This window comes from Alexandromys fortis, unplaced genomic scaffold, assembly GCF_014885135.2.
Source record: "Alexandromys fortis isolate MF-2015 unplaced genomic scaffold, M_Fortis_MF-2015_v1.1 scaffold_67, whole genome shotgun sequence".
NCBI classification, from domain to species: Eukaryota; Metazoa; Chordata; class Mammalia; order Rodentia; family Cricetidae; genus Alexandromys; species Alexandromys fortis.
In genome coordinates this window covers 2,197,213-2,209,068 of record NW_026067945.1, presented here as the reverse complement: position 1 = coordinate 2,209,068, position 11,856 = coordinate 2,197,213, and the positions used below count along the sequence as shown (strand labels likewise).

Sequence of the window (11,856 nt, the reverse complement as noted above, 5' to 3'; positions counted from 1 at the left end):
CAGGGCGGCACAGAAACCTTGGAGCTCAGGGCAGCTCGCCCGGTGTCAAGGCTTCACTCAGAGCACAGGGGACACCAAGAAGGGACCATACTGTGGAGGGCTGCCTGGCCGGCTCCTGGAGACATCTGTGTCTTGCTATTCTCTTCTTTAGGTGAGGTCCTAACTGCTCAATTTAGGCAGCGACAGCCGTGAGTGAATCAGTGACGTAGATTCATTTATTCCATCTGGTGTTGTCATTTCAAAATTCTTATAAGATAAAAACACAGTACGTCTCTGCCGTTTTAAAAGTTGGTGTGTGTGTGTGTGTGTGCGTGTACGTGTGTGTGTGTGTGGACATGCATATGTGAACCTGTGTTATTGATGCGCTCCCTCCAGTGCCTCCCAGGAATCAAACAAAGGGGAGAACTTAGCAACATGCACTTTCACCATGGCGCCATCTTGCTAGCCCTAGAGCATTCGGCTAAGCTCAAGGTGGCAGAGACGGAAAAGGCATTTTTTTTAAAAACGGTCTCTTCTTTTGATACAAAAATGACATAATCCCTCCACTGGAGGCTTTATGTTGTTGTTGTATGATGGGTTGGGTTTATACGCCCAGTTCTGGGTGACAACCTGAATGGGAGTCTTTAATGAGACAGGGTCCATCCTTTGCTCACCCGGAAGAAACCCAGGGAAGGAAATGCAGAGCAAAAGGCTGCCTCCAGGGTCCTCAGGGTCCAGGTTCTTCCTTTGTTCCTTAAAATTCCCCTTCTCGGGTGTTTAACTGTCACAGGATGGCAGCTACAGCCCTCAGCCCTTACGTCTGTGTTCCAAGCAATGGCCTAAAAGAACCCCTGAGTTGACTCTGCCCCGTGGAAGCTCAGGCCAAGACTTCGTCTATTATTTCTTTCATTACCTCTGTCTGAGAGAGAAGCTGCTAAGCATGTTCTATCAAAACATATTGCTGCCACTGATAACGTGGGGTCCTTACGACCAGAAAGAAGAGAACGCTGGGAGGTCAAGCCACTGTCATCCTCACCCACACGCTCTTTCCCAGCCTTGTCACAACTCCTGACCACTGGAAGACAGGAAAGTTCCAGAAGCCATAGACTGTGTGTGTGAGGTCTCATCGAGGCCAGACCCACAAATACTGTGATGTGTTCTCCTTGTTTTTATATAATTCGTTCTCTGTTTGCTTCTGCTTGGTTGGGGTTTGAGTTACCTCAGGTTAATGTGTGTTTATGTGGAAGAGATTGATTTCCTTGGGATCAAAAAGGGTGAGTGGGGTTGAGGAGAAAGCAGCTGAAAGAGGCAATGGCCTTTCAATCTTTGTCTTGCTTGCGTTAGTCAACACAGTTTCCTTCTGGGCGGGCTGCTTCTCAGTCTCAGGATGCTGGTTACCATGGTTTGAATATGCAATGGCCCCCAAGGACCCCTGTGCCACAGCTTTGGTTTTCATCCTGTAGCCATACCCTTAGTAGGCAGGGCCTAAAGGAAGGCTATTTAGTCATTGGAGGTGTGTCCTAACGAGGATATTAGGGCCCTGGCCACTTCCTGTTTTTCTCTTTCTCTTGCTTCCCAGTCAATGTGAGGCAAACTCTGCCATCTGCTCCTGCCATGATCTGCTACCTCACCACGGGGCCCCAGAAGACAGGTCTAAGGGGCTGTGGAAGTATGAGCTGAGATCCAGCCTTTCCCATTAGTTGATTGTTTTCCAACCCGGACAGCTGACTGCACTTGTGCTGAGCAGTTTCTGCTGGCACAGCCTGGGATCATCTTAGACGAGGAACTTGCATTGAGGAGCTGCCCAGATCAGATTGCCCTAGGACCGCGTCTGTGAAAAGACTGTCTTCACTGACCATTGGCACTGCAGGTCTCAGCTCGCTGTGGGCAGCACCATCCCTGTGCAGGCGAATCTGGGCTGGGTATGAGAAGTAGCTGGCTGAGGGTAAGCCATTAAAGGAACAAGTAAGCAAGCAGCATGCCTCCCTGGTTCCTGCCTCTAGTTCATTCCTTGAGTTCCTGTCTGACTTCCCTCCGCCTACTGATTATGGTCTGGATGTAGAAGCCAAATAAACCCTTTCCTCATTCACCTGAGTTGCTTTTGACCAAAGTATTTTTGTCCCAGCAAGAGCAAACTAGGGGAACACAGGAAAACAGATTCATTTGTGTGTTCTCACAAAGTTGTAGCACTGAGGAGGAGGACTTAATGAATCATAATTCATAAAATCTGGATGGCAAGAAGTTCCCTGTTCAAACGAATGTAGCCAACATTGGACAATTCCCACAACAACGCAGACATTGCGGCAAGGATACCAGTAAGGAGGTACTTACAATGCAATCAGCCTTGCCTTAGTTCTGGGGCACCTGTCAACCCCATTTACAGCCAAGAAATCTGAAGTTGGGTTAGCTGTCCTTTGTCACTAGAGGCCTCCTAAGAATCCACTGCCTTCACCTTATCAAAAACCTCCTTGTCGGAAAAAGCTTAGCTCTCTGGGAAGCCATTCAGAGCACACAGCCATGGACCTGGGTTGGGTCCGACTCCTAGTTGCTTAGTGAGGGGAGTGGTTTGGGCAGGAGAGACAGTTCCTGGATGCCAGAGAGCCCCAGAAGGTACAGACACTCCTCCCAGAAGCGCAGACACCCAGACTTGGAATAAAGTAAAACAAAGTGAAGGTCCTATCGTACCCATTATTAATCACGTTTATTATAGATTTCGACATCTCCCACAAGCATTCATGGTTTGGAAACGGAACTAGGCTGGGATACGCGAGACACTGTCTGTACTCTATTTTATCTCGGTTTCTTCCTTCGTGCGTATTCGTGCGGAGGCCGGAAGTTGACGTTTGCTGTCTCTCTCATCACTCATCACTCCAGAGAGACTGGCTGGCCAGCGAGCTCCAGGAATCTGCCTGTTTCCACCATTCATCTAGTGCTGGAGTTACAGGCACATGCTGCCAGCGAGAGCTTTTTTTAAACACATGTACCGAGGAGCCAGCTCAGGGCCTCGTGCCCATGCAGCGAGCATTTAAGTGACTAAGCCATTCCTCCAGTCTCCATGCTTCGTAAAAATATTTATTTATTTACTCATTTATATGTGTATAAGTGCTTTGCCCGCATATATATATGTGTGTGCCACACGTGTGCAATGGCCACAGGCACCAGACACGGGTGTCGGATCCCCCTGGAACTGGAGCTAGAGACAGTTGTGAACTGTCATGTTGGTGCTGGGCTGGTGTTGGTCTGGAGATACTGCCCCCATGATGCCTATTTCTATTAAATGTGTATCACACAAACAAGCCTTCCGCATCGTCCCGGATCACATGACACACCTGCCAGGGAGCCAAGCCTCAGACAGTGCCAGCACCACCAACCCGAATACAAAAACAATGAAATTAGCGGGAAAGTGTAGGCTGCAGCCACTCCATCAGCCAGGAAGAAATGAGGGCGGCGCGCTGACTTCTGGGGAAAAGCGTCTGTTAGGAAAACTGGGAAAATTAGGAACAGACACGTATACAGCACTTTACAGTTTATCCAGTGTTATCTTGCTTGAGTCTCTCAAGTGCTGGGAAGTGGAAAAGAGGGGGGGGGAGGATGTTACAGGAAAGGAAATTAAAGTTCAGAGCTCCAGTGTCCGACCCTGGATCACACAGCTGGGTTGGAGGCAGAGATGGGGGAGGGAGGCTGGGCTCTCACCAACCACAATGCTCAGGAAGTTCCCAAACACCTGGTGAACCACTGTGAAGAGTAATGCATGTCCATCCCCTCTGCCCCTCTCCTTTAATCTCTAGGGCCAGGTCCCTGTGGCCAAGGCCATGACTTTGGTTCCTAGTAGACTTGGCCAGAAGGGACAGTTCCACTATTTTATCACCCCATAAAGCACTAATGACCTTAACTACGGCAGGTGACATGGAGCCACTATGGGACACAGGCATATTCTTGGGTGAACAAATGTGACAGGGAAATTTAAGAGAACTTCTCCTACATCCTGCACCAGCCATTCCACTCCCACAGTCTGCCTCTGGTTCCTCCAAGACAGTGATGTCTGGGGCAAGTCCCCACCTGCCTCTGTTTACTCACCTGTAAAATGGGAACTCGAGCATCTCAGCTTCTCCCTGCCTGCTGACTGACAAGCTGAGGGGCGTGGAGGAAGAGCCTTCCAGTCAGGACAAGCCCAGAGCCAAGTTCATTGCCCACCCTCTCCGCTCATTGGGAACCGCCTACTGCAGGGAAGGTCTATAGCTGAGTGTTCTACTCTGGCTTCAGGATCACGTGGGAATCAGCAAGAAGAGTCAAGGGTGAGCTGGTCTGTCTGTGGCATCACCACAGGCTCTAAGGCTCTGCGGATGCCACAGGTCAGGAGGGAGTCTTGGTGCATGAGTTGAGGCTGTCTGCATCGTCTACCCTGTGGCTGGCAGTGACAACCAGCCACCTTTAGCAGAGTGCTTCTTCCCAGTCCCATTTGCCTCCTCCATCAGTCCAGCAACTATTTAACAACGCCAATGTTCTCTGTGCATTTTAAGAGCTTGTATTTCCTTAAAGACCTGATGAACTAATAACCCAGGCAGGATCTCAGGTAAACTTATGGGATGAGAATTCTGATAGGCTTGTGACTACTGCCAGCCTTTGGTCCTTGGCCACTGCACAGGGCAGGGGCTTTCACTGTTTCAAAAACACTCACATGATGGGACTTAGCGTCCAGGGTAGGAGACATCCCAGATGTTGTTTTTGTTTTTTTTTTTTTTTTTTTTTTTTTTTTTTTTTTTTTTTTTTACCAAGGTGAGAATCATGGAACCAGCCACACAGGCAAAGAGCCCAGCAAGTGGCAGAGTCTCAGATGTCTGTCAATCTTCACTCATTTGGGGACCCACAGTCCCCCTTCTCCAGTCTTGCCTGCATACTCAGCCTATACAACAGAGGACCTTCCCACTGTCGGAGAGAGAGAGCAGAGCTCAAACTGGGCCTCTCCAGTTTATTAAAGACTCACAGCTTATTCCGCTATCCAGAAGGACGCCTAGGGACACTACCGTGGGGAAGAACGTGGAGAACAGACTGGACACTGAGGACCTAGAGCAGAGGGAGCTCTTCACTGACTCTCGTGGGATTTCTCACAGAAAGAGACGATGGCTGAGCCTCTCTGAGAATGAAAGCGCCTCTCCTGTGATGGGTTCAGATGGGACTTAAGACTATTTTTCCTAAAAGACAAAATAAAAGAAGTTGGACAAGCCTTTATCCCTACCCCTTCTTGGCAGTTCTGGGCAACACAAACATTAAGAGTTTTGAGTCTGAAAGCAAACAGCTGCAAAGATCTCATTATGCCTTTTGTGTTTGGGGGATTTTTTTTTCACCATTTTAAAAACAAGAGATGTAATTTATGCGTTTCAAATATTAAATAATTGCCTTCCTTGGGCTGGGCCTGAGGATGGTGTGTGCTTATGAAGATTAGAGGACCAGCAGCCGCAAGGCTCCCAAGTGCTGCGCAGAAGAGCTGTCGCCTCGTTTTTTGCCTTCTGTCATGGGTGTGAAGGAAGTTCCCGGCCAGTCCGGCTCAGACTGGAACTCCAGCGGTCCTAGCTGGGACAGAATGGAGCGCGGAAGTCTGGCTACTGAACCCCAAGCCGAGGCAGCGATGGGTGATGGCCACGTAATGCCCAGATTCCGAACGCAGCATAGGGGCCCCAGAGCAAGCGCGCTCACTTCAGCCAAAGTTGGGCAAGTGCAGCGAGCGACTGCTGCGGTCGGGGACCACAGGTGCCTCGGACAAAGTCTCCCGATTGCCCAGAGAGGGGCCAGTTAAGGCGATCGCGGCGCGCCAGCTCCCTGCCCTTACTGATGTCCGAGTCCTGCGAATTCTCGGCCCTGAAGTCCCTCTCCGAGCTCGCATAAGGGCAGCCTCCAGGGCTACAGAAGCCCGCCGCGTGGCCGCCCGGCGACGCGCAGAGCTCACTCCCGCCGCAGCCTTGGTGGACCGCGACCGTCGGCTCCCGCAGGGGCAGGGACAGCAGGAGGGGTGGCTACCGCGGCTGGGTCCCCTCCTCCCCTCCCGCGCCCGCCCTCCCTTCCTCTGTCCTGCAGCCAATTAGGCGGCCCCCTTGGGCGGGAGGCGTGGGGCCTCTACATAAAGGGAGCTGTCACCCGGAGCAAGCCGCTCACCGCCCAAGCAGAGCTTCGGGGACTCGGACGCCTTGGGTCTGATAACGCAGACCAGCCATGGCCACCACCAACGGGGCTGTGGAAAACGGACAGCCGGATGGGAAACCGCCTGCCCTGCCGCGCCCCATCCGCAACTTGGAGGTTAAATTCACCAAGGTGAGGAGAGCTCCCTTTCGACCCGATGGCCTCGGACTCCCGCGCCTAGCAGTCTGGTAGGGAGAACGGGACCAGGAGCCAACCCTGCTGGGAGTCAAGAGGGAGCTGCCCACACCTGAGAGTCTCTGGTGGGGTCCGGCTCCTCGGAAACCTCACTTTTGGGGGGCACCCAGAGTGGCAACCCGCGCCTCTGGCTCGGCGAGCTAAGCCTCAAAACCTGAGGAGCAAGGGTTCAACTCCGCAACCCACAAGCTGCGGAGTTGTAGCCTGCAGAGGCCCCATGTGCCGGGGGCCGTAGCCCACTTTGAGTGTTGTTGCTTGCAACAGTGACTGGGCGCGCGGTGAATTCTTGGCAGAGGGGTTTCTGGTCTGAAGGACACGGGCTGTGGGATGAGTATAGGTACCCGAGGACTCCAAGACGAGTTAAGCTTCAACTATGAGATACCCTGGGAACTGCAAGTGGGAAGTAGGTCTTCTTAGGTAGTGAAAGAAGGATCTGGTGCCTTCCCGTGTGCTCAGCCTGTACCCAGTAGAACTGAGGCGGGAACATGGAGATTAGTGATGAACGCTCAAGGACTGGGACTAGAGAAACTGAGCTGCGGGTTGAACACAGCCGCAGACGGAGCCCAGGAGTAGTGGCGTTTGCCCTTTGCTGGGAGGCTGGAAGGGGCAGAGTACTGAGATACCTGCTCTGAGCTACGGGGACAGTGGTGTCCTGGAGGAAGAACAGCGGTAAACTCTGGGATGCAATGCGCGGCTCTGTGCCTGCTGGATGTGGGGCGTCTGAGGGTCTCAGACCCAGGGCAGCTTTTGGCTCCAGGTCTGGAAACTTCAGCCCATCTTATTTGCACATCTTATCCGTAGCTCCCAACTCCAGCTGTCACAATCTTAGAAACCACCCTCATCAATTTTATTTTCAAACTTAGCAATTATCCCTCCGGAATAATTTTAATCAAAAGGCGAAAGTGGCAGGCCGCTCTGTGTGGCCTTCAGATTCGGATCTGTTGGCACTTAGTCCCCAAAGTTGGCCATGCCGACGTATTAATTGCGAGACATTTGCATGAACTGTTTTTCCAAGGAAGGCTCTGTAATCAAGAGAGGCACAACCCTAGGAGGACTGGAAGTTTTGTAAATGTAGCTTCCTCAGTCGGCTCCGCATTAGCAGGAGAATTCCAACAGCAGCACCAGGAATGGGAGGAATAGTGACTATGGTGAGGTCCTTGTGCTGGTGCTGGCTGTTCTGTTTTGTTTGTACAGTTCTGTAAAAAACACCACAGCAACCAGAAAGTGTACAGAATTGTCCCACAACTATCTGGCTCCACGGCAGGAAAAGTTTGCCTCTTGCGGGCAAATCCCCAGAACACGTTAAAGGTGCCCTTGCAGCCTTTATGAAGATAATCCTGAGAGGTTTTTGTTTGTTTGTTTGTTTTTTGGGTTTTTTTTTTCATTTTTAAAACTGAGATTTACTGCTGTTCTAACAGAGCCCTCCTTGCCTTTGCGGGTTGAAAGTGCGGTGTGTCTGATGGGGGCCGCAGCACCCTGGTGAGATAGGATGCAGGCATCTGAGACCTGGGATCCTTGGGAGATTCCAGGAGATGCTTCTCTAACTGCCTTCAATCCCTTATTGGTTTTGCCTGCTCCCGCCTTGCTCCTTGTGCACCTCTGCAGAGCCCTCTTAGAACAATTAAAAGGCCACGGTGAGCCTTGTACCATCAGGGTGCCCTGGGCTAAGGAAGGGAGCCACAGATGCGCAGTGCAGAACCCAGGCCGGACAAACAGTGGCCTGAGAAGCATGGGAACCAGCAAGGGTGTGCGCTTTTCCTAACTCACTGTGCTTCTCCAACATGGAGGACCGGTTTGAGCTCAGGCCACGGCAGGGCGATCTACCAGTGTTCAGAAGGATGACTTTATCAAAACTCCTTCATTTGTTCTCAGGTTTTTACACTGGGCACGAGGTCATGTGAATGGATTCTGATGAGGAGAGGGAGGGGTCCTCTGGAGAGTCTCTGTACTCACGGTAGAGGATGGCAGCTCCTTCCGTTTTAGGGGCTCGCTTCCTTTAATAAATTTCTTCCAGGAGCAGCGGTTCTCTTTCAAGCATTTTAATCCTTCAAAAACCCAAAATGTTACCATCTCTTCCATGAAAATAAAATTCCCCCAAATCTCCCGAAAATGTAGACATCTTGAATTTAACCAAGTCCAATGGAAGCTGATGGAAATAATGCCAGCAGGCTTCTATTTTGTGATCGTCACCTTGACCTCTATCCAGCCCGCCTTCCAGGTCTGTCTGTAAAACCTGAATTCTATTTACATCTCAAAGCATCTTTAACCTTATATCTCAGTAATGTCCTGTCCCTGCCGGTTCGCGAATCGATGAAGACAGTTCCTCCCTAGACCTGTCAGCTAGTAAGTTATGATTCACAACAACTCATCCAGCACTAGTGGTAGGCCCCGCCCGGGGACTGTTTCTTCATTCGTGTTTATTCGCTGCTTTAGTGGAAAGAAACCTAGCAGTGGGGAATCACTTACAAGGTCAGAAACGAACAAGTAGGATAATGGAAACAGCTCTGCTCAGTGAGAAACACTGGGATGGAGAAATACGGTCCATGATGGAGTTTTTACTTGAGGTTGTTGGTCTGCAAGGTCTAAGGATCAATGTCACGGGACAATCAGGTAATATATACATATACGTATACATATGTATGTATTCTTTTTGAAGAGTCTATCTGGAGGTAAGGTGTATGCGGCAGACATCCGATAGCTGCAATCTGCCTTTACTCCCTGCTCTTCAGGCTCTGTTTTTACCACCTTCTCATTTTCCCTCCCTCTTGGAATCGACACCAGGAAGGACCTAGAATCAGCAATTTTCACTGACAGTCCCTATTATCTAAGCGACGAAATTTCATCTTCCTTCAAATGGGCCTGCTCCTGGCTTCACTTTCCTCTCGGCACTAACCCCTTCCCTGCTTATTAATTTCTCGCTGCTGCCGAGGAATTACTTGCTGCATGGCAAAAGTGAACTCTTGGATTTGGTTTCAGCTGGAAGAATAAACCTGTAATTGTAGCCAGGCCTTTTCCTCGCTTGCTTCCCTGGGGGCCTGGCCTCACATGGAAGGCGCTGAGCTTCCAGAAGTTGGATGGCTATGCCCTACTAGAACTTCATGCTCCCAGCTCCAAACTCCATACTGAGGGTCTGGAGTAGCCTCTGCTCACCTGCCTGGCCAAAGCCTGCCTGGTGTTTGAGGTTTCCTCCAGAGGTAGCCTGACTTGGTTTCCTTCTGCTTTAAAACCTATATGAGTCTGAAGCCATGGCAGCCAAGTCACACGCTCAGGGCATGACTGCTCTCATGTCTGCTATCGGCAGGGGATGGTCCTGTACTAAATGAATTGTCTTCCATCACTGAAATTAGACCCACAGTAAAAAAAAAAAATATTATTATCATTTTTCTAACTTGCGTAGTTATGGAATCTGTTTCAGGCTGTAGAACTGAGGCAGGCCCATGGCAGGCTTTTCTGTGGGTGAGCTACGTGAAAGAAGGTCCAGAAAGTACAGAAACTGGCTGTTTCTATGCCGTCAGAACCTGCTTTGTGTGTTATGGGTCCCCTCCGTTTCTGGTTCTTTCCAAAAGCCACATTTTTTTTTTAAAAAAAAATTTATTTCATGTGCATTGGTGTTTTACCTGCACGTATGTCTGTGTAAAAGTACAGATCCCCTAGAAATGGCATTACAGACAGTTGTGAGCTGCCACGTGGGTGCTGGGAATTGAAACCAAGTCCTCTGGAAGAGCAGCCACTGCTCTTTCCCACTGTGTCGTCCGTCTCTCCAGCCCCCAAAAGCTACAACTTCTAATACCATCTTTTAAAGGTGATTAGAGCTTAGGAAAAAGTCAGAGTAAGTAGCATGGGTCTCAGTGCACCGATCTGATAAATTCTTTTTAAATATTGTCTTTTCAGCTATGTTTTGGGTAATGGAGGCTTCTATAAAATAATGTTTTGTGAGCTACTTATTTCTGAATATAAATGGTAGTTTACTTAACATGATCTAAAAGGTTTTTAACCCAGATATTTAACTCTGTGGCCCAACGCCGGCTTTGTAAAAGGCTCCAGGAAGTAAGCATTGTAAAGAGGAGGTAGAGACCATGCACACTTCGTGGCTTAAAGAAGCCCAAGGAGTTATGGGAAGATCTCGAATAAACCTAGGTTTCTGGGGATCCTGTTTGGAAGGAGGAAGGGGTGTGCATAGCTTACAGCCTTGCGGGACGTGGTCGATTGTACGTGCACAAGCCTGCCCACCCTTCCGTCGAAGCCCTACCACTATGCGAACTTCAACGTGCACATCCTTGTAACCATTTGATTCAGCTATTCCTCGACAAATCCATGCTATTGCTACAAATGAAGATATAATTTAGAAAAATAACTCTAGAGGATTTTAGATTAATTATGTCAAATTGGTTCGAACTGTGAGGCCATTCCCCATCGGATGCTTGGGGGGGGGGTTCTGTGTTTTGTTTCCCCCACTCCAGGTCTCCTCTATGAAGCATCTAGGGGCGGGAGTGGGGGAGAAAGTAGACAAGACGTTACCTAAGGTCCTTAGCATGTCGAAATTGTATGATTTTGATCTAAACCAAATTTGTTGCACTTCCTCTCCCGGTTAGATATTTATCAACAACGGCTGGCACGAGTCCAAGAGCGGGAAGAAGTTCGCCACGTACAACCCCTCGACCCTCGAGAAAATATGCGAGGTGGAGGAAGGAGATAAGGTGGGTCCCGAGTAATTCCATTAGAGGGGAGTCAAGGCTGAGGAAGCTGTGTGGGTTGGCTGTAAACCACGCGGGCCCACCTCCAGGTAGGGCCAGGGGAGCTGCGGCAACGGGTCGGTATGCGCAGCTCAGACGCGATCCTAGCGTGGGATCAATTACAGATGGTCCTCTGCGAAGACTCACCGTCTTTGATGGATGTTTCTCCATCTCTGAGGATGACCTCAGCTGTCTTCATCACACAGCTAAAGGGAAGGTTTTTATCAATTATTTCAACCTGTAAGCATTAAAGAAGCGTTTGAGAAGGCATTTCCTGCTGGGGTGTTTCACCAAAAGTAGCTTTCTGGCAGGAGACACTTAAAAAAAAAAAAGAAAAGAAACCATGAAGGATGGGGAGGATGCCCCCAAATGATCCCGGGGGGGGGGTAGTAATATGTCACATGACTGCTTGATTTCTTTGCTAGTGGAAACCCACATGCCCATGTGAGACCTTGTGCCTAGTGTAAGGTCTCCTTTATCACACAGACATGAAGGAACTTCTGCATGTATCTTTTTTACTTTTCAAGGCCATAAAATGTGTTTTAAATAGAAGGGCCTCTAAATAAAAGATGATTAGGATAACAACCTCCTACAGAGGGAAGAAAAACATGATCCCCTGCTTAACCTCTGGAGTACTGGATGGATTGCCTGCCTGTCTGCCTGCTTTTCTTTCTTTCTCCCTCCCTTCCTCCCCTCCTTTCCTTACCTTCCCCTTCTCTCTCTCTCTCTCTCTCTCTCTCTCTCTCTCTTTTTTTTTTTTTTTTTTTTTTTTTTT

General features: G+C 49.6%; 1 protein-coding gene across 1 annotated transcript in view; it reads left to right on the top strand.

The window, feature by feature from the left end:
* The first annotated feature begins 6,114 nt into the window (after positions 1-6,114).
* The window catches only part of Aldh1a3 (aldehyde dehydrogenase 1 family member A3), a 35,224-nt gene continuing 29,482 nt past the window's right edge, over positions 6,115-11,856 (top strand). Inside the window, exons 1-2 of the mRNA XM_050149132.1 lie at positions 6,115-6,285; positions 10,941-11,045. Coding sequence (XP_050005089.1) covers positions 6,187-6,285; positions 10,941-11,045 — 204 coding nt within the window. The 5' untranslated portion in view covers positions 6,115-6,186. The remainder of the gene's footprint in view (positions 6,286-10,940; positions 11,046-11,856) is intronic.